General features: G+C 39.9%; 1 protein-coding gene across 3 annotated transcripts in view; it reads right to left on the bottom strand.

Moving 5' to 3' along the window:
- Nucleotides 1–225: 225 nt before the first annotated feature.
- The window catches only part of MOSPD2 (motile sperm domain containing 2), a 55,052-nt gene continuing 34,575 nt past the window's right edge, over nt 226–20,702 (bottom strand). Inside the window, exons 9-15 of one of the 3 annotated variants that reach the window (XM_045996042.1) lie at nt 17,516–17,689; nt 16,142–16,254; nt 14,022–14,118; nt 13,050–13,146; nt 12,169–12,298; nt 3,313–3,415; nt 226–1,127 (exon numbers count right to left, since the gene is read on the bottom strand). In XM_045996042.1, the coding sequence (XP_045851998.1) occupies nt 1,086–1,127; nt 3,313–3,415; nt 12,169–12,298; nt 13,050–13,146; nt 14,022–14,118; nt 16,142–16,254; nt 17,516–17,689 (756 nt within the window). In that variant the 3' untranslated portion in view covers nt 226–1,085. Of the gene's footprint in view, nt 1,128–1,169; nt 2,738–3,312; nt 3,416–12,168; nt 12,299–13,049; nt 13,147–14,021; nt 14,119–16,141; nt 16,255–17,515; nt 17,690–20,702 lie in introns of those variants that run through there. The other 2 variants (XM_045996040.1, XM_045996041.1) reach the window with 2 other exon arrangements.

Raw genomic sequence — 20,702 nt, 5'->3', positions numbered from 1 at the left:
TCTACTGAAGATTAGCCTGACCCTGACCCGGGTTGAAGAGAAATGGGACACACGAAGGACAGGTTCACCCGTTAACACAATTGTAATTCTGGAAGCTCACGGCACTGTCCTTCTAAAAATGCAACGCAGGTCCAAAAGAAATTAATGTGATATTTGAAAGGTCAGAGTGTGCCTGAACATTGATTTTAAGATGCTTTATCAATTAGAGACCAGAGGTTTTTCCTGATGATATTTATTTCATAAATGTAATTATTTTTCTAAAACATATTAAAATAGAAAACATGTTCTTTTGATCAATTATACAAAGAAAATACCAATATAGTAATAAAAATACTGAAAATATATGAAAAGCACCAGAATATTAGAGAAATTACACTGGCAACAATTCTAGGAATATATTTTTTTTTGCAATTGTACAATAAAGTGCTATTAAATCCAGTCAAAATTAGTGGCAAGATATAAAAACAGTTATGGTATTATTATGAAATTTGAGGCTAGGTTTAATCGCAACTGCATTTTTAGGCTACTTTCAGATCAAGCTAATGATAGTTTATTAATGTTTTCGTGGAAAGTCTATTAATTTCCATTCTTAAGTGAAAACAATCTAAATCTCAGTGTTGATCCTTGGTAACTTGCTCATGACTAGCAAGATAAAAAAATAAAATTATCATCAGAGTCCTTAGAGTAATAATCATACAGAGTGTGATGAAATAAAAGGAGACAGAAGAAAATCAAATGTAAATATGTGATTAGTTAAGACAAGACCAAAAGTTTAGAAGCCTTTGATTTTATGGTTAATTTTCAGTCATCTTGCATAGTCACACGGAATAGACACACAAACATTAACAAGATAGGTTATTCAATTGAACCCGCCAGACATCGGGAAAGAACAACTTAGTGAGTCAATGTCATTTTCACTGGAAACATTAAAGGGACACTGTTAGGACAGCACGCTTCCAATTCTGACCAGTGAGTTCCTCACGTCTCTGCTGAGGAACAGAAAACATACACAGATACTTTGGGGTTAGAAGCTAGTCAGGCCGGGGATGTTACACAGAAGGGGACAGAGACACTATGGCCAGTACTTAGGGTGTACTGAAGTCACTTTCACGTCTGGAGTTGGCAAACTGCAACAGAAAAACCCAAATTAAGACAAAGCATCAGACCAGTGTCCTTTTAAGGTTTTATTTCTAGGCCATTTTTGAGGGGACTCTATCGTATCGTGCTTTACAACTCCGCTCTGGAATCCTCCGCTTCTCCAGATGAAAGCTGCCAACACCACACTTTAGAAGAGAGCATTCTCCAAGCATGGCTCCATCAAAACTCAACATTTATTTAACAGGCAGACTCGTTTTTTTCTTTCATAGCAAGTAGATTTACACGTGAACCAACACGGACCGAAACTGGCTGTATAAATGAGAAAACCAACTCACTTCATCCACCTCTGCGAGTTGTATCCTCTTAGGAACTCAGGACCCACCCCTGGGCTTACTGTGACAAGGGGAGAGGATCCAGCAAGCCCATCAGCCCCACTCTGGAGGTGGTACAAGTGGACCATGAGTTCTACTTTTTACTCAGAAATGGAGATTTGACACTTGAGTTTTGATTTTTTTCCCCCCCAACGCTTCTAGGTCCTCTAGTCTTTATGTCAAGTTTCCTTCTTGTGGCTGATTCTAACAAGGAACTGAAATGTAAATGAAATCGACTATGCCTCTCAAAAACTAACTTTTCGAAGAAATTTTAACTCGCTTCGAAAAGAGGTGGTACAGGGTTGGGAGCAGGCCTTTCTGATAACCGAAGCAAACGGGTCAGTGTCCAGCCACCGTAAGCAATGTGACACCGAATAAAAAAGACTGGGAAGTGTGACCGAAAGGACCTTTCTGCTCCATGCCACCGACAGAATGCAAGGAAAACCCAACCCAACTTAGTTTCCCAAATTCTACCTAAACGTGAGTGTTCATTAAAAAGTCCGAGATTAATAAAAGGCAGACTTTAAGGAAGACAGATAAGAAACAAAGGCTACAGGTGGTTTGGCATTAAATAGTTTTACATACCCAAAGAATATTGACTAGCATCTGGAAGTAATTCTCAAAATTACAAAGTCATGTTTACAGAAATTGCTCTGTATAAGTATGGTTTTTTTCAATATATATGTCCTATATACATAGTATAGAAAAGCTAGTAAGTTGGCTCAGCGATAATGATTTTGTCATTAAAAAAAAAGCAGATGACATTTTTTGGCTGCGACAAAGCTTGTTACGTACGCTTTTCAGTTCAGCTAATGTGTATATATAATAAAACTTAAAACTTTAGAAGTCTTCAAATCAAAGGGAAAAAATAAATTATATCTAAAGTATTAATTTACACACGACTGTGCCTTGACTGGGCTGCCTCTAGCTGTAGTCTCTTATAATGAATGTCTCCAGTGTTTCCTTATTCTAACAGACTTTATTTTCAAGATATGTATTTGTCCCCCTCTAAGTGTTGCACATTTCCTTTCAGGAAGCTCAGATGTGCGACACTTTCAGTAGCATGATGTTCTGGGTCTTTTTCCAACTAATGATCGAGAGAGCCATGTTTCCTACTGAGTGCCACTTCTTTAACTATACAACAAATAGAAGAAAGAGATGACAAAAGCAAGCAAGAGCATTGTTAAGGAAAGCAGCAGCTGCTGGAACCAGATACAACGCTGAACTTGGTCTTCAAGCTTCCTATTGCTTTCTAGTAAACGATTGAGCTACGGAGGGAAAAAAGGATGAAAGATTGATATCAGTAAAACAGCACGTGAATCATGGGCATGACAAATAGGAATATTAGAAATCCAAACATTTACAGGATGGGGTCCATCTGCTCTAAGCAGCTGGGAGCTGAAAATGCAGCGAGCGGTTACATTTGTTTGGTGAACAGCTGTGCGCCTGCTTACTCTTGTTTGGGAAAGGTTGGCTTTTCCGGTGGAGAAGGAGCAAAGCAAGTCCTTTCCTGGAGGTTCTGAAACCAGCTACTCAGAAAGAGAGCCCCTCCATCTTTTTCAAGTTGAAATGGTGCCCCTCTCGTGAGCTCCGATTCTTTGGCGCCCCCCAAGGCACCATACACCTTGTCCAAATTAAAATGGCCCCAGCTTTTCAAAAGTTAATGGATCTCCAAAAGGAACTCACCACTTACGATTTCGGATTTGGCTTCCCCTCACAAAGAAAAGAGCCTTCCTGTCATGTCTACGCCAAAGATCTTCCTTATATCGGTGGGGAAAAAGTAGATTTCTAACACTGGTTAGCATTACCAACTCTGTTTTAGTTAGGGAGAAAGACCACTTACTTGTAGATAAAGATCTTCACTGGTTTTATCAGACATGGTAAGAGCACTGTCTTTCAATGTCAGAGTGGTTGGTTTACTGCTCTCGACAATATGGCATCTTAACCTATGAAAATTCAAAGGACACAGAACTTATTAAAATTTTTACTGAAATTTTTTTTATAAAAGTACACTACAATGTGAGAAAAGTCAAACACAGCAGTTGATGGAACCGAGATGAAAGTACTCCTGCTTCTTCCCCAGATACACGTCCGGTGGACCTACCTTGGAAGCCGCCCCCAAATACGCTTCCCTGACTTGAGGATTATCTGGGGCTGCTTATTGTTTAAGAAACAGCAGGCCTGAGAAGAGTTTTGAAAACCTTTTGTCAGGGTCACTGACATTAATAAGGGAAGGAAATGTCCCCCTGTAAGGGTGTCTTCTTCTCCATGCCAGGACGAGGGGATGACCTGGATCTCTAAGAACTCTTAATGGACAAGGGACCATTCACATCCCAACAACCTTACCCTTGTTGACTGTGATCTTCCTGACAGCCCCCCATAATGCACTCCCTTACCCCCAACCTCTTGTCTTGAGCTGGAGATGGTATTTAAGGTGTCTTGTGCCACTTTGGGGAGTTTTCCTGTATTCCTGGGTCTCTCCCATATATACAGGAGGTACATGTGGTATTAAACTTCTGCTTTTCTATTACTCTGTCTTTTATTACAGGGGGTGGGGGCTTCAGCCAAGTACCGAGCACGGTTGATGAAAAATTACTTTTCCTCTCCTCTATTTTGGCAGTCTATGCTGGGACCGGCTGAGGCACCGTACTCGCCTGGGAGCCTACAGATGGGAGCCTGGAAAACTGGCAGAAGCCGGCGAAGGTAAGAATTCTTACCTAAGCCCGCTTTCCTGGATCTATTCTCTGGTGCCAGGTCAAGAGAGAAAGGTCAAAATTTGACCTTGTCCCTTACTTTCCAAATTTAGATGAGCAGAAGAAAATAGGTCAAATGAGGCCTTCCTTTCATCTTGCTCTGGGTCTTGAGAGCTTCAGCGAGAATATTCTTTTTGGTCTGTCAGCTGGAGGATGCATGTGTACACAGGTGTGTGGCAGCGAGCGAACAGGCGGGGGATCTGAGGCACTAAGGGACGGGCGGCATCCTCTCCGTCCAGCTGTGCCAGTTCTAAGGGCAGTTTGTCATTAGGGGCCCCAGTCCGTGAGGGGCCTTTGTCCTCTCAGCTGTTGTGGTCACTAGTTCTGGAAAAGTCCAATCCAGTAAGTCCTTCCCTGATGGTGCAGATAAGAGGGTCTTGGACCTCTCACATTCTTGTGGAAAACTGGAGATAGCATCTTTGCTGGCCCATTCTTACCACTTGGGGCAAGGAAGATCTTTGCTTTCTAATGCTAACTCCGGGGGTCCTGTGACGACGGCATCTTTGGCACCATCTCTGGGGATGCCTCTTGTGTCCGTGGTTAAACCACAGAATGGCCGAGTGGCTTGAGTCACGATAGCGATTAATAAAAAAGCCTACTTGTCAATGCCAGCTGATGGATCTTTTGAATTGGAAGAGCTTCTCAAAACACTTTGAGAGAGCTCTCACCCTACACAACGGTCTTAGTGCTAGCTCCAGAAAGACCAAGTTGAAAGGAGAATATGAAGGAGTATGGCCACTAGCCTGAGCGACTCCCAGAGAGGACATTATGAAGTTCTTTCTACCTCCTCGTTCAGAAGATATGTACCAAACATAGAGGTACAAAGATCAGTGGCCACTCATTCACCACTCACAGGGACCATGACTGGCCGCGAAGGGTTGTTCTTCCCACCCATGATGATACTGTAGTTGTCAGACAAGCCACTTAGCTCCCCTGTGGAAGACTGTCCTCACTGACAACATGAGCAGAATTTCTCCTAGGTCCTCCTACAAATGTTCAGGAAATAGACTGGCTGAAGGCTGATGTTTGGGAGCTGTTAGAAGCAATAGTACAGGGTTCCCCCCCTTAAAGGCCTTTGTGGAATACTTTTAAAAAGTTGATATCAAGTATTCCACAAAGGCCTTTAAGGGGGGGGGGGACTTCTTAAATGCAACGCTGAAGCCCTTCAAAGTCCACCTAACCTTACCAATGCTGAAACCTCCCCCAGTCCTCTCAAAATACCTGCCGGTACTGTAAAAGATCAGGATGTTGGAAACAGAACTGTCCTGTGCTTAAGAAAAAGAAGGAACACAGAAACAAATTACTTTAGACATCTGATAATAGGCAAATATATATCCCCCGAATTCCTAGAAAAAAAATCCTTGACACTTTCTCTGTGCCTTTGAGGGACAGATTTTCTACCCTATCTTCTCTAGGTCCTGACTGCTACCTCTCTGAAATACAGATGTTAGGGAAGGGATTTTCACTGGAAGGAAAAAAGGGAGTTATTTGGGATTTTGGCAAATGAAAAAACAAAATAAGCTTTAAGCCACCTGAGCAGGTAAACGGATCCCAACTGCCAGAAACACAATCTAAACCTAAATGTTCTTTTATATAAAGTGTGAGTTTTATGTTACTGTGCCTGATTCATGGCTAAAATTTTAGAGCTATAGCTAAAAGGTCTCTGTGTCTGTATGTTTACGTGTGTCTAAATATGTATGTTATAGATGTGTAATGTTTTTCCAACTCGGGATGGTATTGCAAAAATGAATTTGTAAAAGTGCTCTTTGATTGGCTTAAAGAAAAATAAGCATTTACCACATTAAGTATTCCTAAACCTCTTAGAAATATAGAAACTAACCTAAGTGTCTTTCAAGTTCATGTGATATAAATTAATCCTAGGTAAAATAAAAGCTAAGTTTGTTGGTTTAATTAAAATAGGCATGTCTTCAAAGTTATCAGTATTGGATGTAATGCAGACAGGCAACTTTTTTTCTTCTGGAGTTTACCTGCTCAAAGAGGTTCATGTTATGTCGGGTACATAATTTGTCAGCATGAGTAACAGCCTGGGATGCTGGCTGCCTGATGTTTCATGAAGCTGGCATGAGTATTCAAGCATAATTGTTGGAAGCAAGTGATTTAGACATAAGCTGGTAAGAGTTTTTAGGTGAAGTCTACTTAAAAACAGGTTCTCCAATCTCGTTGGTAACTCGAAACTTTAGTTTTGCTAAGTTAAATGGGAAATTCACAGACTGCCGAGATCATTTCCAAATAAGATAAAATACTGAAACATTAATTACTGAACATCGGTTTATCTACTTTTGGCTTCTTACTACGGAGGAACTACAAATTCTAAGTCTGTTAGTAAACCTATCTTGTGCCACACTGAAAAACTGTACTATGAGGAAGCATGCTTCTAGAAATTACATATTCATAGATTTACCAATCTACAGAATGGTGGTGTTAACAGATCACAATTGCTTACCACTTAGTTGTCACTAGAAGTCATGGGTTCTAAGGGTTAAGAATTCTAATTTATGTATGTAATTACTAGAAATAATAGAAGCAACTAACTCCGTGTGCAGCGAAAATAGAATGTGTTTTTGGCCGAGGAAAGGTATGAAGTACGGACATGTATTTTTGTTAAGTGGAATGAAAGTAATTTTCTCCTACATCAAAGCTGGTTATTTCAGAATACGGAAGATAATAAAGGACAAACTAAATGGATATAGGCAGTTGGAAAGAGAGACAGAAAATTTCACTTTGTGTAGTCAAGTGGCTAAAACGGAATGAATTTGTTATAAAGGTTATACAAATAAGCTTCCGTATCAATAGTGTACTTATGTAAAACTAAAAATTTCATCTGCTAAAAGGACAACCTTTTCTTGGACTATCAGCTACTGATAAGAGATTGCAAAAGGCTTTTCTTTAGCTTTTAAGTAATCTGCCTAGAAAGCAAAGAAGGGGCGTTTTATGAGAATAATTTCCTGTGCTCCGCGTTATCTTCATCAACAGCTCAGCTCTTTGAATCTTTAGAAGACGATTTCCCCATGTTTTACTCACAACTCTGCAACTTGCTGTATTTGCCTTTGATATTTTATTGTCACTATGGTTAAATGGACAATTACGTATTATTTCATGATGATGATCCCATTTAGTCAAGTGTCTAAAACCTTCTGACATTTTTGACAACCCCTAGCTCAAATTCTAAATGAAGTCTTTCTGACCTTGATCTCTGAAATTTTTCCAAAGATTTGTTCTCTCTTCTTATAAAAAGATATAAAACTCATTAGACTTATTTGCTGTGTTAAATTACATGGGAAGCCCTGTCAGATAAGTGATACTATACCTTCTTCAGATTCTATTTGTATAGATATATTATTAACGTAAGTGTTCCAGAAATTGTATAAAATTCCTAGAAATCGGATATATCCTGGAATAACGTTACGGTTTGTAATTCCAGTTAGTATCTACACTGCTGTATGTCACAGAAATAACCAAATTTCCTTGTCAGAAGCATTACAATGAACTCTCGTCAGAGCTATAAAAATGGCCACTTCTTAAAAATTAATTTCTTTTCAGCATAACAGAATTCATTGTTCATGCACCACACCCAGTGCTCCATGCAGTATGTGCCCTCCCTAATACCCACCACCTGGTTCCCCAACATCCCACCCCCCGCCCCTTCAAAACCCTCAGGTTGTTTTTCAGAGTCCATAGTCTCTCATGGTTCATCTCCCCTTCCAGTTTCCCTCAACTCCCTCTCCTCTCCATCTCCTCCATGTTCTTTGTTATGCTCCACAAATAAGTGAAACCATATGATACTTGACTCTCTCTGCTTGACTTATTTCACTCAGCATAATCTCTTCCAGTCCCGTCCATGTTGCTACAAAAGTTGGGTATTCGTCCTTTCTGAGGGAGGCATAATACTCCATAGTCTATATGGACCACATCTTCCTTATCCATTCGTCCGTTGAAGGGCATCTTGGTTCTTTCCACAGTTTGGCGACCGTGGCCATTGCTGCTATAAACATTGGGTACAGATGGCCCTTCTTTTCACTACATCTGTATCTTTGGGGTAAATACTCAGTAGTGCAATTGCAGGGTCATAGGGAAGCTCTATTCTTAATTTCTTCAGGAATCTCCACACTGTTCTCCAAAGTGGCTGCACCAACTTGCATTCCCACCAACAGTGTAAGAGGGTTCCCCTTTCTCCACATCCTCTCCAACGCACGTTGTTTCCTGTCTTGCTAATTTTGGCCATTCTAACTGCTGTGAGGTGGTATCTCAATGTGGTTTTAATTTGAATCTCCCTGATGGCTAGTGATGATGAACATTTTTTTCATGGGTCTGATAGCCAAAAATGGCCATTTTTAAGCCTTTCTGTCATTTAGAGAAGCTATGGTTTAACTCGGATCCTTTTGCAAATGTGCTTCATGTTCAGAGATTCATGGAAAGGACTCTGACAAGTACTCCAGAGAACAGGTTTCTAGTAACTTTCAGATCATAAAACTGAACTGGGCAAGAACTTCCAGAACTAATAAAAAAGGAGGACTCAGACCAGGAATGAATAACATGGGGTTGAATGAACTGATGACTGCACTTTTTTTACTGCTGGTTCTTTAATGTTTGATTTTTTCCAGATTTAAGCTATCTATGTTTTTTTCTTTTCTCCTAAGCTATCTATGATTGACAGCAATTTGGTAAACTATACATTTATAAGCAGAACTGAAACTTCCTCCAGAATTCAGAAACTTAGTATTCTTTCATGGAAACAGAGTTGTTTTGTTTTTGCATAAGCATCTGTTCTTGTTGTATTAGGCCACAATTGGAAGCATGGTTGTATTACCAAGGCTTTGACTGAAATGTCATATTTGAAAATAATACGCATAAAATCAGGTATGACCAGACTACTTTAAGGAACTAAGGTTGACTTTATGGAACCAACAAAGGAAAAATGGACTTGTAACCTTGCTTATAGGATTTTGGACAGCCTTACCGGGTGAGTAAGGTAGGTCCCTTACCTTGGCCGCCTCAGGGTCTCCGAGAAGACAGGAATTCATCTAAATCTGTATAATAACCTTACCCTTGTTTACTGTGCTTTTCCTGATAACCTCTCCTAACTGGTTCCCCCTGCCACTTTTGCCTTTTGCTGGAGATGGTATTTAAGGTGGGAACAGGCAAAATTATTTTCCCTTCCCTACGTCTTCTGCTTCTTAATGTATGTAAAATAACACAAGCAATTATAGATACCGCTCCGTAACTCAGGGAAACTTTTTTTTATGGTGTTCAGTAGAATTTATCCTGTCTTATTACTTGAAGGAAACCACCCTTTCTAGATGGGATTCGGTGCTTTATCTGGGCCTTCATTACCAAACCACCGAGCCTCCCTCTGTGAGGTAAGTCACCCCTCTCCTGACTTACAGAAAACCAAACCAGGAATTGATAAAAAAAAAAAAAAACCCAGGGGCGCCTGGGTGGCTCAGTGGGTTAAGCCGCTGCCTTCGGCTCAGGTCATGATCTCAGGGTCCTGGGATCGAGTCCCGCATCGGGCTCTCTGCTCAGCGGCGAGCCTGCTTCCCTCTCTCTCTGCCTGCCTCTCTGTCTACTTGGGATCTCTCTCTGTCAAATAAATAAAAATTTAAAAAAATAAAAATTAAAAAAAAAACCCAGGGCCCCTGGGTGGCTCAGTGGGTTAAGCCGCTGCCTTCAGCTTGGGTCATGATCTCGGGGTCCTGGGATCGAGTCCCACACATCGGGCTCTCTGCTCAGCGGAGAGCCTGCTTCCCTTCCTCTCTCTCTGCCTGCCTCTCTTGTGATTTCTCTCTGTCAAATAAATAAATCTTTAAAAACAAAAACAAAAAAAACCCCAAACCTGCTTCTGAGGGACTGTCTGATAAGAACTTCAAATTAATCTGTCTTTTATACCAGTGTTATTCTTACCATTTGTTTTCATAGCCATGCCTTTGAGAAAAATGAACTCTTGATAAGGAGAAAGTAGACCCTGTTACGATATGGACATGTAGATATCTAACTACTCCATGTAAAAACAAGTCAAGCCCACCACGAGCCTTAATGTGTATCTGTGTTCCTTCCTTTTTCTGGACTAAAACTGATCCCTCCCTTGGCTTGAGTGAAACTCCCCAGAAGGCTGAAGGGACAGGACCTGTCAATGATTTATTTACCTTGTAACAAAGTTGGCTTCTCCCATTGGCAGACCTGTGCTGAACAGACCCTTTGTCAACACCACGTTCTTCCTTCCGCCAATAAGCCAAACCTCTAGGATCATCTCATTTATTGAGACCCTGGCTCCTGCCAACTAAAAGTGCTCCCTTTGATGTCAGTGCTGACCTTTGTGATGTCACCAGTGGCTGCTGCTCACACCTCATCCTTCGTGGCCAGATGGCAGTACTTAGTAGCACTGGTCCCTTCCTTTTTTATCCAACATGCTTTCCTAGACTTTGAGGACACAGCTCACCTACTGGTTTCCCTCCTGAGTCCCTGCTCCACCGTCTTCCTCTGGCCACTAACTATGCCTCCAGGCTGGGGCAACTGAAATAACGCTCGTCTTCCCAGGCCCACGCCTGTCCTCCTCCAGTCTGTGAACAAGCCTGCAGTGATCTTGACAAAGGTGAATCAGGTCAGGTCGCCGCTCTCCCATGGGCCTCACCTTGGTGACCGAGCTCCTCCTCTGGGCCCTCCCTCCCTCCCCAGCTTTCTTCTTACCCTGGATCCTTTCACCTGTGTGTGCAAGCTACCATCTGTATTCTTTAAATTCCTTTTGAAGATTTAACTCGGCCATGACCGTTAGGAGGTTTCCCAGCTTCTCATTTATCAATGGGGACAAAGCACTACCTACCTCCTAGGGTCATTTGAATGACGGAGTGAAGCAATCAGAGTAAAGCACTTAGAATGGTGCAGGCTGGCAGCACAAGCTACTCGTGTTAACTCAATATCACGCTTTCACCTGTGAGTCTGTTTTCAACACGGCCCCCAGAATAAGCCAAATCACTTCCTGACTCTGCTTAGCACCAATAATAGATTTTCCTCTCAAAATCAGATGTCCTCACTCTGGTTACCTACTGCCTCTTTGACCTCATCTCCCACATTGTCTCCCCCAGCCCCCCTTACTAGATTCAAGCTGCAGTTACCTCCTTGCTGTAACTTACACAGGCCAAGCACACTCCTGTTTCAGTTGTGGTTCCTTCGACCTGGAAAGCACTTTTTCCGGTTATTGACATGGCTTACTCTCTTGTATCCTTCAGGTCCTACAAAATCCACCCACCATCGAGAATCCTCGATCTAGGCACTATTGACATTTTGAGCCAGATCTTTGTCTTGGAGGATGCTTAGCAGTGTCTCTGGTCTCCAACTGCTGGATGCCACAGTTCCCCACTGCCCAGCTGTGATAATGAACAACATTCCCAGACACTGACAAGTGGCCCCCTGGGAGGCAGAACGGGTACACTCCAAAATAAAACCATCCCACAGGCTTTTCCTCCTAATGTGTCCTAGGAATTTTTCCATAGCATGACAAACGAATTTACCACACTCTTCTGAATAGCTGCTGATTCAAGTGCATTTTCCTGTTACTTTACTGGGGTTCATTAGGTTCGTTCTTTCCCATTTTTCACTAGTAAAAACAATGCTGCAACACACACATTCTAGTACCCAAGGCAAGTGTGCCTACAAAGGAACTGCTGGGACAGAGCGATCTATGTTTGTAATTCTGACACAGCCAGATTCCTGCACCGGCCTGGAAGCAAGTCTGCTATTAGCGAGCTCCTTGAGAAACTGTGCTCACCTTCACCTGGGCACCCCAGAGCTCTGTAGAGCTTGAGGTCACCCCAGAAGCCTAAATGTCTGCCAAATGCGAGAAGAAAGAGACCCCTGCCTCGTCCATGCAGGCAGCTCTCTCTCTCTCGGATTCTTCCCATCACATTTGAGTCTGTGAGTGAAAAACATACCTATGCTCCATCACTTTGTTTCTGGGAACTTCTTTCCAGAACTGAGTCAATTCTGCTGGGCCCGTGCCAGATGACTGTTCCATTTCTGCAGCCATTATCAGAAAACGGTCTTGGGCAGAGACCGTTAAACCTGCATTCCAAAAAGATAACTTACAATATAACTCATTATATAAACAAGAACCTTTACAAAGGGTTGGACACAGGGTTTAAGGCATTATATTCTTGAAAACAATGGAAAAATAGTATGGAAGTACCTTAAAGAAAATATTTTTCTAAAAAGGGGGATTTTCTAAAAAAATTTCAATTTAAATTGGCATCAGTTTCAACAAACCACTTTGGGGTCGGTTGGATAAGCATCTGCCTTCGGTTCAGGTCACGATCTTAGGATCCTGGGATCGAGTCCTGCATTGGGCTTTCTGTTTCTCCCTCTCTCTACCTGCTGCTCCCCCTGCTTACACTTGCCCTCTGTGTCAGAGAAATAAAATAGTTACAAAATTTTTTTTAAAGATTTTATTTATTTGTCAGAGAGAGAGAGAGAGAGCATTGGCAGGCAGAGGTAGAAGGAGAAGCAGGCTCCCTGCCGAGCAAGGAGCCCGATGTGGGACTCAATCCCAGGACGCTGGGATCATGACCAGAGCTGAAGGCAGCTGCTTAACCAACTGAGCCATCCAGGAGTCCCAAAATAGTTACAAAAATTTTAATGAGACCCATGGACCTATCTCATTTTACACATGAGAAAATAGATGCCTAGAGTGCAATGAGGTGACTCATTGACACTCAGCTGATTTCTAGATTCTAGTCTGGCTCTACTGATCCCCACCTGGCCCTGGTACCCCCCCCCCCCCCAGCACACCCTCTGAGGCCATCAGGCCACCACTCACCCCCGTGGGGAGACACAACTATATCAACTGATGCTCCAGGGTCACAGCTGCTGTTGCTTGGCTTGACTCTGTATTTTTCTGGAGCAGTTGTTCTCACCTGTTTGTAATTACAATTATATTTACAATTATACATTTATAATTACAATTGTATTTTTACAATTATACTAGTCCTATAGTAACTAGTAACATAAGAAAAGTGCTTCTTGGGGATAAATGGCTTAAAAATGAGATGGAAAAAGTTAACAATAAGTTTACAAAACAACCACGGTGGTTAGGCATAGAATGTATCTTTCCCCATCAACAGGAAAACAGTATCTCAATCTAGTCTCACTTAGCCTTCCTTTTAAATTAAAAAAAAAAACAAAACAAAACTATGAAATATCTTGTGTCTGGTGATTTCTTAACTTTAATGCAAATTAAAAAAAATTTTAAAAACCCGTGGATCAGGACATGTTTTAATAGCATTCATACATTAAAACACATTAGATATTCAAAGAACATCCAGAACATCTTAGTGGTTAAATTAAAAAGATTTAAGGAAATAACACTTACATTATGGGGCAGTGGTAAACTTAATCATTGGGTTAGTATCTAGTATAAAGTATGTTCCAAACTATATCACACTCAGGGGAAAATGCACTTTTGATTTTATAGTTTTATTTTTCACCGTTAATATGAATTATCTATATAATGAGTGATTTTCCTTGGCTTTTTATTTACCACAAACGTTAAGGCCTGGAATTAATTTGGACATTAGCCTATTACAACTCATTAAAGATTGAGATACAGATCCCGGGAAAAACTGTAGATAAGCTATGCCATGTGGTTAAAACTAGAAGGCAGTATAACATGCCTAAAAATGTCATAAAAACACTGTGCAAATTAAAAAATTCTCAATTGTTCAATTAAAATGTCTGAAATCACTTCCCAGATCAGATTTCCACATAGAATTTATATTTTTCTGATATTTACCTTAAAAGCTACGATGTTTTTTGTTACATTTGTCAACACTATTAAAGTTTTCTTCTCTCCAGATTCTGTACTTCCAAAATACAGTTCTTCTGCTGGGCTAGGTGGTGACCAAAATATAAGGCATTTGTATTATTCAGAACAAATGACAATGTAATCATTAGCTGGAAGGAAAGTATTTGGTTAATATTTGCTGCTCATTTGTATAGAGATTTCATCAAGAAAGAAAAGATTACAAAGCAACTACCTGATATAGTTTGTGTTTTAATCTTACTAATTGACTGCATGCTATTTAAAAGTCCTATGGTTTCCCTCAAGAATCAAAAGCAAACCAGGAAAAGGAAAGGAGAGAGAATTAGGAATATTCTAAATTAGCATTTGAAGGTGCATTTAAGCTCTTCAGAAGGTTACAGACAAAACAAGAAACTGCTGCTGCAACTTTAATTACAAAGAGATGAGACGGGGGCATAATTTTATACACCAACATAGAAAAGCGTAACTTAAAACGGAAGATCCTTAGAGATGTATTTAAGTCACAGAAAAATTCCTTAATAAAAACCGCTTTTTCTAAGTATTATAGAATATGAAAAACACAAAAATAAAATTTGGGGTGGGAAGTATTGGTTAAGCAGTAAAATCAGCGAACCTCAAAATGCAAATTTTACTATTACTGGCCCTGGTAGTACTCAACGACCTAAAAGAAAAACTAAAAGACTGAAGCAAAGTTTGTGTAGTTTAATTACATTAGTCGAACTATATCAGGTGCCTCCAAACAATGGGCAGAACTGTTTGTTTTCGATAAAAAGGTGAATTCTTCAGACTGGCCTTCACTTCGAACTATATATTTAAGTAGATTTGTTTTATATCAGGAATGTCTACATATATCAGAGCCATTCATCTGGAGGACACACATTTTTTTAAAGACGTGCTTTCCGGGGAGGGCTTTGCCCAACTCTGGACAAGACAAATTAGCATGGTGGCTGGCTTCCTTTTAGAACCCAGTCGGAAACAGACCACAGAAAAGAGAAGGTCATGAATCTCAAATCTGCTCTCAGTAACCAGCTCAAAAGCCTTGAGACTTGGTGGGGAGACAGACGTTGGTGGAGGTCGGTCCATGTGCCTGAGCAGGAGCAGTGCTGTGACCTGCCCCCCTACTCTGGCTTTCTCCCTGGGCAGCTCTTCCAGCCAACCCTTCACACTGCTAAGCTGAGACCTAGGGTTTTGACAGGCTTCCAATGAAACAATAGTATGTAATTTTTCAACCAGTAAAAGGAAAAGTGGAAAACAAACTTCACAGGGCGGAAACTGGCAAAGAGAAACCATGACCAGCAGAATATGCGTATGTTGTCCCCCTCCTCGGCACTCCCCATAAACACAGAGATGGTAGAGATGAATCCAAATGTAACAGTAATCAAAAATGTGTAAACAAAGCAGACTTCTCAATTAGAATTTTAGGTTTTTAAAAAGTCTAGCTGCACTGTTCGTAAGAGTCATACTTAAAACACAGAGATTTCAAGTATGGGATGGGAACGGATACATTAGATCGTCACTAAGAAGAGTTGGTTATAGCAGTATTAACATAAAGCCATACAGATTTACCAACGAAAAGAATCATTAGTGAGAAAGAGATCTTTACATAATGGTTAATTACAAACAACCCTGAATCTTAGATTGAGTAACCCAGAAATAAAAATAGAGATGTACTGAAATCTGGCTTTGGTAAAACACCTATTTTTCTAGTTCAGCTTTAGCTTTTAGAAGGTCAAACTGATAAATGCTTAGTTCAATGCCATTTCTGGCATCCTTGAACTTATGCAAGCCAAACAGTACCAGTAAAATGAGAAAAAATATGTGTCATTCAGATTAACTATTAATAAATGAATATTCATTTTTATTACCTGGTATGAAATGAGGGCCCTTTAAACACATTTAAGGAAATAAATAACAAAAAGGTAGCTAGAATATCTACGATGACTGGAAACCAAGGTGAGTCTTTGGATAACTTTTAATTTTGTATTTCCACAGTTTGAAAAACAGTATAGGAGTTTTCTTAATTTTGCAGTTCCTTCAAGATAATCAAGACAGGTTATAAAAGCATAGTTAATAAAATCAACTATGATTACCTGATGTGTAATAAAGGCCCTTTAAACACACTCAATGGTTTTTTGAAAGCTTTCATTTTGGAATCAACCTTTTCATTTTCTTCTGCTTTGGAAGTATGTTCAGTTAGGTTAACCTAAAGACCAAAAAAAAAAAAAAAAAATGAAGAAAGAAAAGATAAAAAAAATTTTGTTTCATCCTGATAGCTGGGAAGTTCATTAGCTCAAAAAGTAAACATTACGGTGATTCAATCCAAATTACAATCTTTAACATAAGTTTAGTACACCTAAATTATGTATTTACCATATGTTAACATGACCATGAACATATACTTGAAAGTATAGTTAAATAAGTCGCTACAGAAAATATAACATGGTCTTTCCCTTACAGTCTTTCAATTGGCTCGAAGTTATAACATATTTATCCCTCTTACCAAACCCCTGATGACTCAAAAAGATAACAAAGTGTCCTTGCTAAACAGAAATAGAGGATATAGAAGGTTTTAAACTGATTTCTAGCCCAGCAAGGGGTATTGAGGAGGACACATACCACAATGAGCATGCCATTGTTACACGCCTACAGTGAATCATGGAACACTACATCGAAAACAAATGAAGTACTGGATGGTGACTAACATAATAAAAAAATAATGAATTACTTTGACTTTATCTCAGATAAATCAAAAATACTTTCAATGAAACAGTTCCTTCAAAGTACATTTTATCAATTTTTATACAAATGCATGAAATCAGCCTTTTTTTTTAAGATTTTATTTGACAGAGAAGACAGTGAGAGAGGGAACATAAGCAGGGGAAGAGGGAGGGAGAAGCAGGCTTCCCGCTGAGCAGGGTTCCCCGCGTGGGGCTCGATCCCAGGACCCTGGGATTATGCCCTGAGCTAAAGGCAGATGCTTAATGACTGAGCCACCGCCGGACCCCTGAAAGCAGCCTTTTGAACCACCTAATGACACTACTGGTTAGCTAGTACCATCCTCCCTGTTTTTTACAGAAAAAGATGTGTTACGACAGCAAGTTAAATGAATTACTCACAATCATGTACCTAACTAGTTCTAGAGCGGTGGACAGGCTGCAGGTTTTGAAACCATTGTGTTGTTAGAATTACCTTTTTTAGGGGCGCCTGGGTGGCTCAGCGGGTTAAAGCCTCTGCCTTCAGCTCAGGTCATGATCCCAGGGTCCTGGGATCGAGCCCCGCATCGGGCTCTCTGCTTGGCTGGGAGCCTGCTTCCTCCTCTCTCTCTCTCTGCCTGCCTCTCTGCCTACTTGTAATCTCTATCTGTCAAATAAATAAATCTTTAAAAAAAAAAAAAGAGTCTGCTTCTCCCTCTCCCCCCGTCCCCCCAGCTCGTGCTTTCTTTAAAAAAAAAAAAAAAGAATTACCTTTTTTAGAAGAGTTTGTTCTTCATTAGAAACTGTTTCCAAGGTTTCTTTCCCATCACTTTCTAGGTCTTCTTTACTTGAAGCTTCATCCTCACTGGCAATAGGCCCATTTTCACACAATGGTGTCTGGAAGTCGTCATCCACTAGTGGGGGATAGCTATACTTGAAAGGATCCTAAGAGAAAGGAATTTTATTTTTTTCTTTTTTTAAAAGATTTTATTTATTTATTTGACAGAGAGAGATCACAAGTAGACAGACAGGCAGGCAGAGAGAGGGAGGGAAGCAGGCTCCCCACTGAGCAGAGAGCCGGATGCAGGGCTCGATCCCAGGATCCTGAGATCATGACCTGAGCTGAAGGCAGGGGCTTAACCCACTGAGCCACCCAGGTGCCCCAAGAAAGGAATTTTATAACAGCCTGCTAAGCGGTGGGTAGAGAAAGAATTCTCTAAGTAAAATTAAAATCCATTCTCCTGGCCAAAAAAAAAAAAAAGAACAACAACAAAAAAACAACCCACCAGAAAAGAAAACCAGACTTAATTAGTGAAATTTTTAAAAAAGGAAGCATTTCCCAACACAAAGGAAAAGAGCAGTTAAGTGGGATGGACAAGTGGCTAGCTATCTGTGAAAGCGTCGAGTTGGATCTTTAGCTCATTCTTCACACCAGAAGATTTTCAGATGGATTAAAAACTTGGAAGTGTGTATGTTTTTTAAAGTTTATTTATTTATCTTTAGTAATCTCTACCCTCAACAGGGGGCTCAAGCCCATGAACTTGAGATCAAGAGTAGCACACTCATCCGATGGAACTAGCCAGGCACTCCAAAAGTGTGTATTTTTTAAAACCCATGTAAGCTTTAAAAACAAAAAACCCTGCAGAACATACAGGCTTAAAAAACAGAAAACAAAACACAAAACCTAAGTAACAAAGACCTTTCTAATCATAGCACAAAACCTAGCAGGCGTAAAAATATTGATAAAAATGGAGCATGCTAAAATGAAACATCTCTGAATTGCAAAAAGTAAAACCCAGCAGTCAACCAGCCACCCACAACCCTCTGCCAAGAAAACCCCCTATAAAGCCAAGTTTGTTTCTTTAAAGCCACAGCTGGGAAAATTATGTATCAGAAACAAGACAGCTTTTGTTAATACATACAAATCAAGGAGAAAAGAGTCATAACAGAACAAAAAATAAAGGAATGATACAGAGTTCATAGAAAAAGAACAGACTACCCTTTTAAATCAGAAAAAATGCTCAACACCACTTACAATAACAGAAATGCAAAGCCACAATATTTTGCACCCAAGACTGGTAAAGATTACAAAAATGAGAGTATGTCATGTTGGCACGGAAGTCGTTCAAGCATTGCCACACAGTACGGGGAAGTGAGCACAATCTCTTTAGAGGGAAACTGGCAACAGATAACAAAATTTAAACTACGAATACCCATTGACCTGATGATTTTACCTCTAGAAGTTCATCTTCTACTTACACTGCCGTACCCATGTACCAGGGGTTATTTACAAGTATAGTCACTGCAGCACCATTAATAATGGCAAGGTTAGGAAACAACTACCAGTCCCTTAAGAGAGAACTGATGAAAATATGTTACATCTGCATAATGGAATAGTCTGTAGTGGTTTAACGAATGAGACCTCTAAGTATCAGTATGGTATAACCTGACAAGAAATGATGTGGGCAAAGCAGTAAAACAACATACATGAAAAAATAAAATGGGCAGACTATCTCCAGAAGAGAAAACCTGGAAAACAGTGACTGACTGCCTTTGGAGAGTGGTAGTGGGGAGTAACACGGGGAGGGAGACGTGCTTTTCCCTACACTGTTGTACTTTTCAGTCTTTTGGTACTGTTTGCTTTTTAAAAAATGGTGTCTATGTATTACTTTGGGGAAAAATCAGTCCTAAAAAACTACACCATTAATGACAGAGAAGGGAGATATTTTCTACCCCTAAAAATATTTTTTACTAGATGCCATTAATTTTAAGGTACAACAATTCTGTGGGCAAATTATTAAAAACAAATCAGTCAACTTGCTCATTTAACTAAAGGTAGTACCTGAAATGAACCATACTGTGTTCTGCTATTAAAATGTAAAATACAAAGCCTCAAAATAGGAAAGTTGCAAATTTCAAAGTAAAAATAGTGGTTCAAGTTTTTTCTAATCAAAGAAAACAAAAGGACATGCCAAAACTTTCTTTCTTGCGATTCTGGTAATTATACCAGGTAAGACAGTGTATGTAGTAATTGTAAAAATCAAACAATTGAAATATTATCAACCAAGTTAACCCAATGCACACCAAATCCACAGGCTTTCAAAGTTTAGAAGAAAAATCATTATCACTGTCTGTTTCACTGTTATGTAGTATTAAAAATTTAACATACACCTACTTATTCCTGGTCTCTTATTTGTAAGTAGCAAAACCATTTCAAAAAACTTGTTAATATATATGATCTTTTAAATTAAAAACACTTCAACAGTAAACAAATGGAAGCAAACTAAAGGCACATGAAAAAAAAATTCAGGGAGCGCCTGGGTGGCTCAGTGGGTTAAAGCCTCTGCCTTCGGCTCGGGTCATGATCCCAGGGTCCTGGGATCGAGCCCCACATCGGGCTCTCTGCTCTGCGGGGAGCCTGCTTCCTTCTCTCTCTCTGCCAGCCTCTCTGCCTAGTTGTGATTTCTCTCTGTCAAATAAATAAAATTAAAAAAAATTCAGTAACCGATTAAATAATTTATGGTTTAATCTCTAGATACAGGAATACCATGTCACCATAAACAAGAGTAAATAGCTTGTCATTGATCTGGAATGATCTCTAAGACATGTAAAGAAAAAAGGAGGATGCACAATGGTGTAAAAATATACTACTTGTTTAAAAGAGATGGGAGGGAGGAAGAATTACATACATCTTTGCTTATATGTATTACATATATCCTGCATTGCCTACATGGGCGATACAGATTCATGGAAATAAATATAAGATATGGAACTGGGCAGAGGAAGAGAGTGATTGGGATAGCAGTAGAGAGCCTTTTTACGGAATACTGTTTCTGAGTATTTGTACTGAATACCAAATACTTTTCAGTTTAGAACCATGTAAATACAGAACGTACTCAAAATGAAAACTGAACTTGAAAACTTTTATAAAAATGTCTATATTGGTGTTATTTTGGAG

Source organism: Meles meles, chromosome X (assembly GCF_922984935.1).
Source record: "Meles meles chromosome X, mMelMel3.1 paternal haplotype, whole genome shotgun sequence".
NCBI classification, from domain to species: domain Eukaryota; kingdom Metazoa; phylum Chordata; class Mammalia; order Carnivora; family Mustelidae; genus Meles; species Meles meles.
The sequence above is the reverse complement of the archived record's forward strand: the minus strand, read 5'-3'. Positions and strand labels throughout refer to the sequence as shown.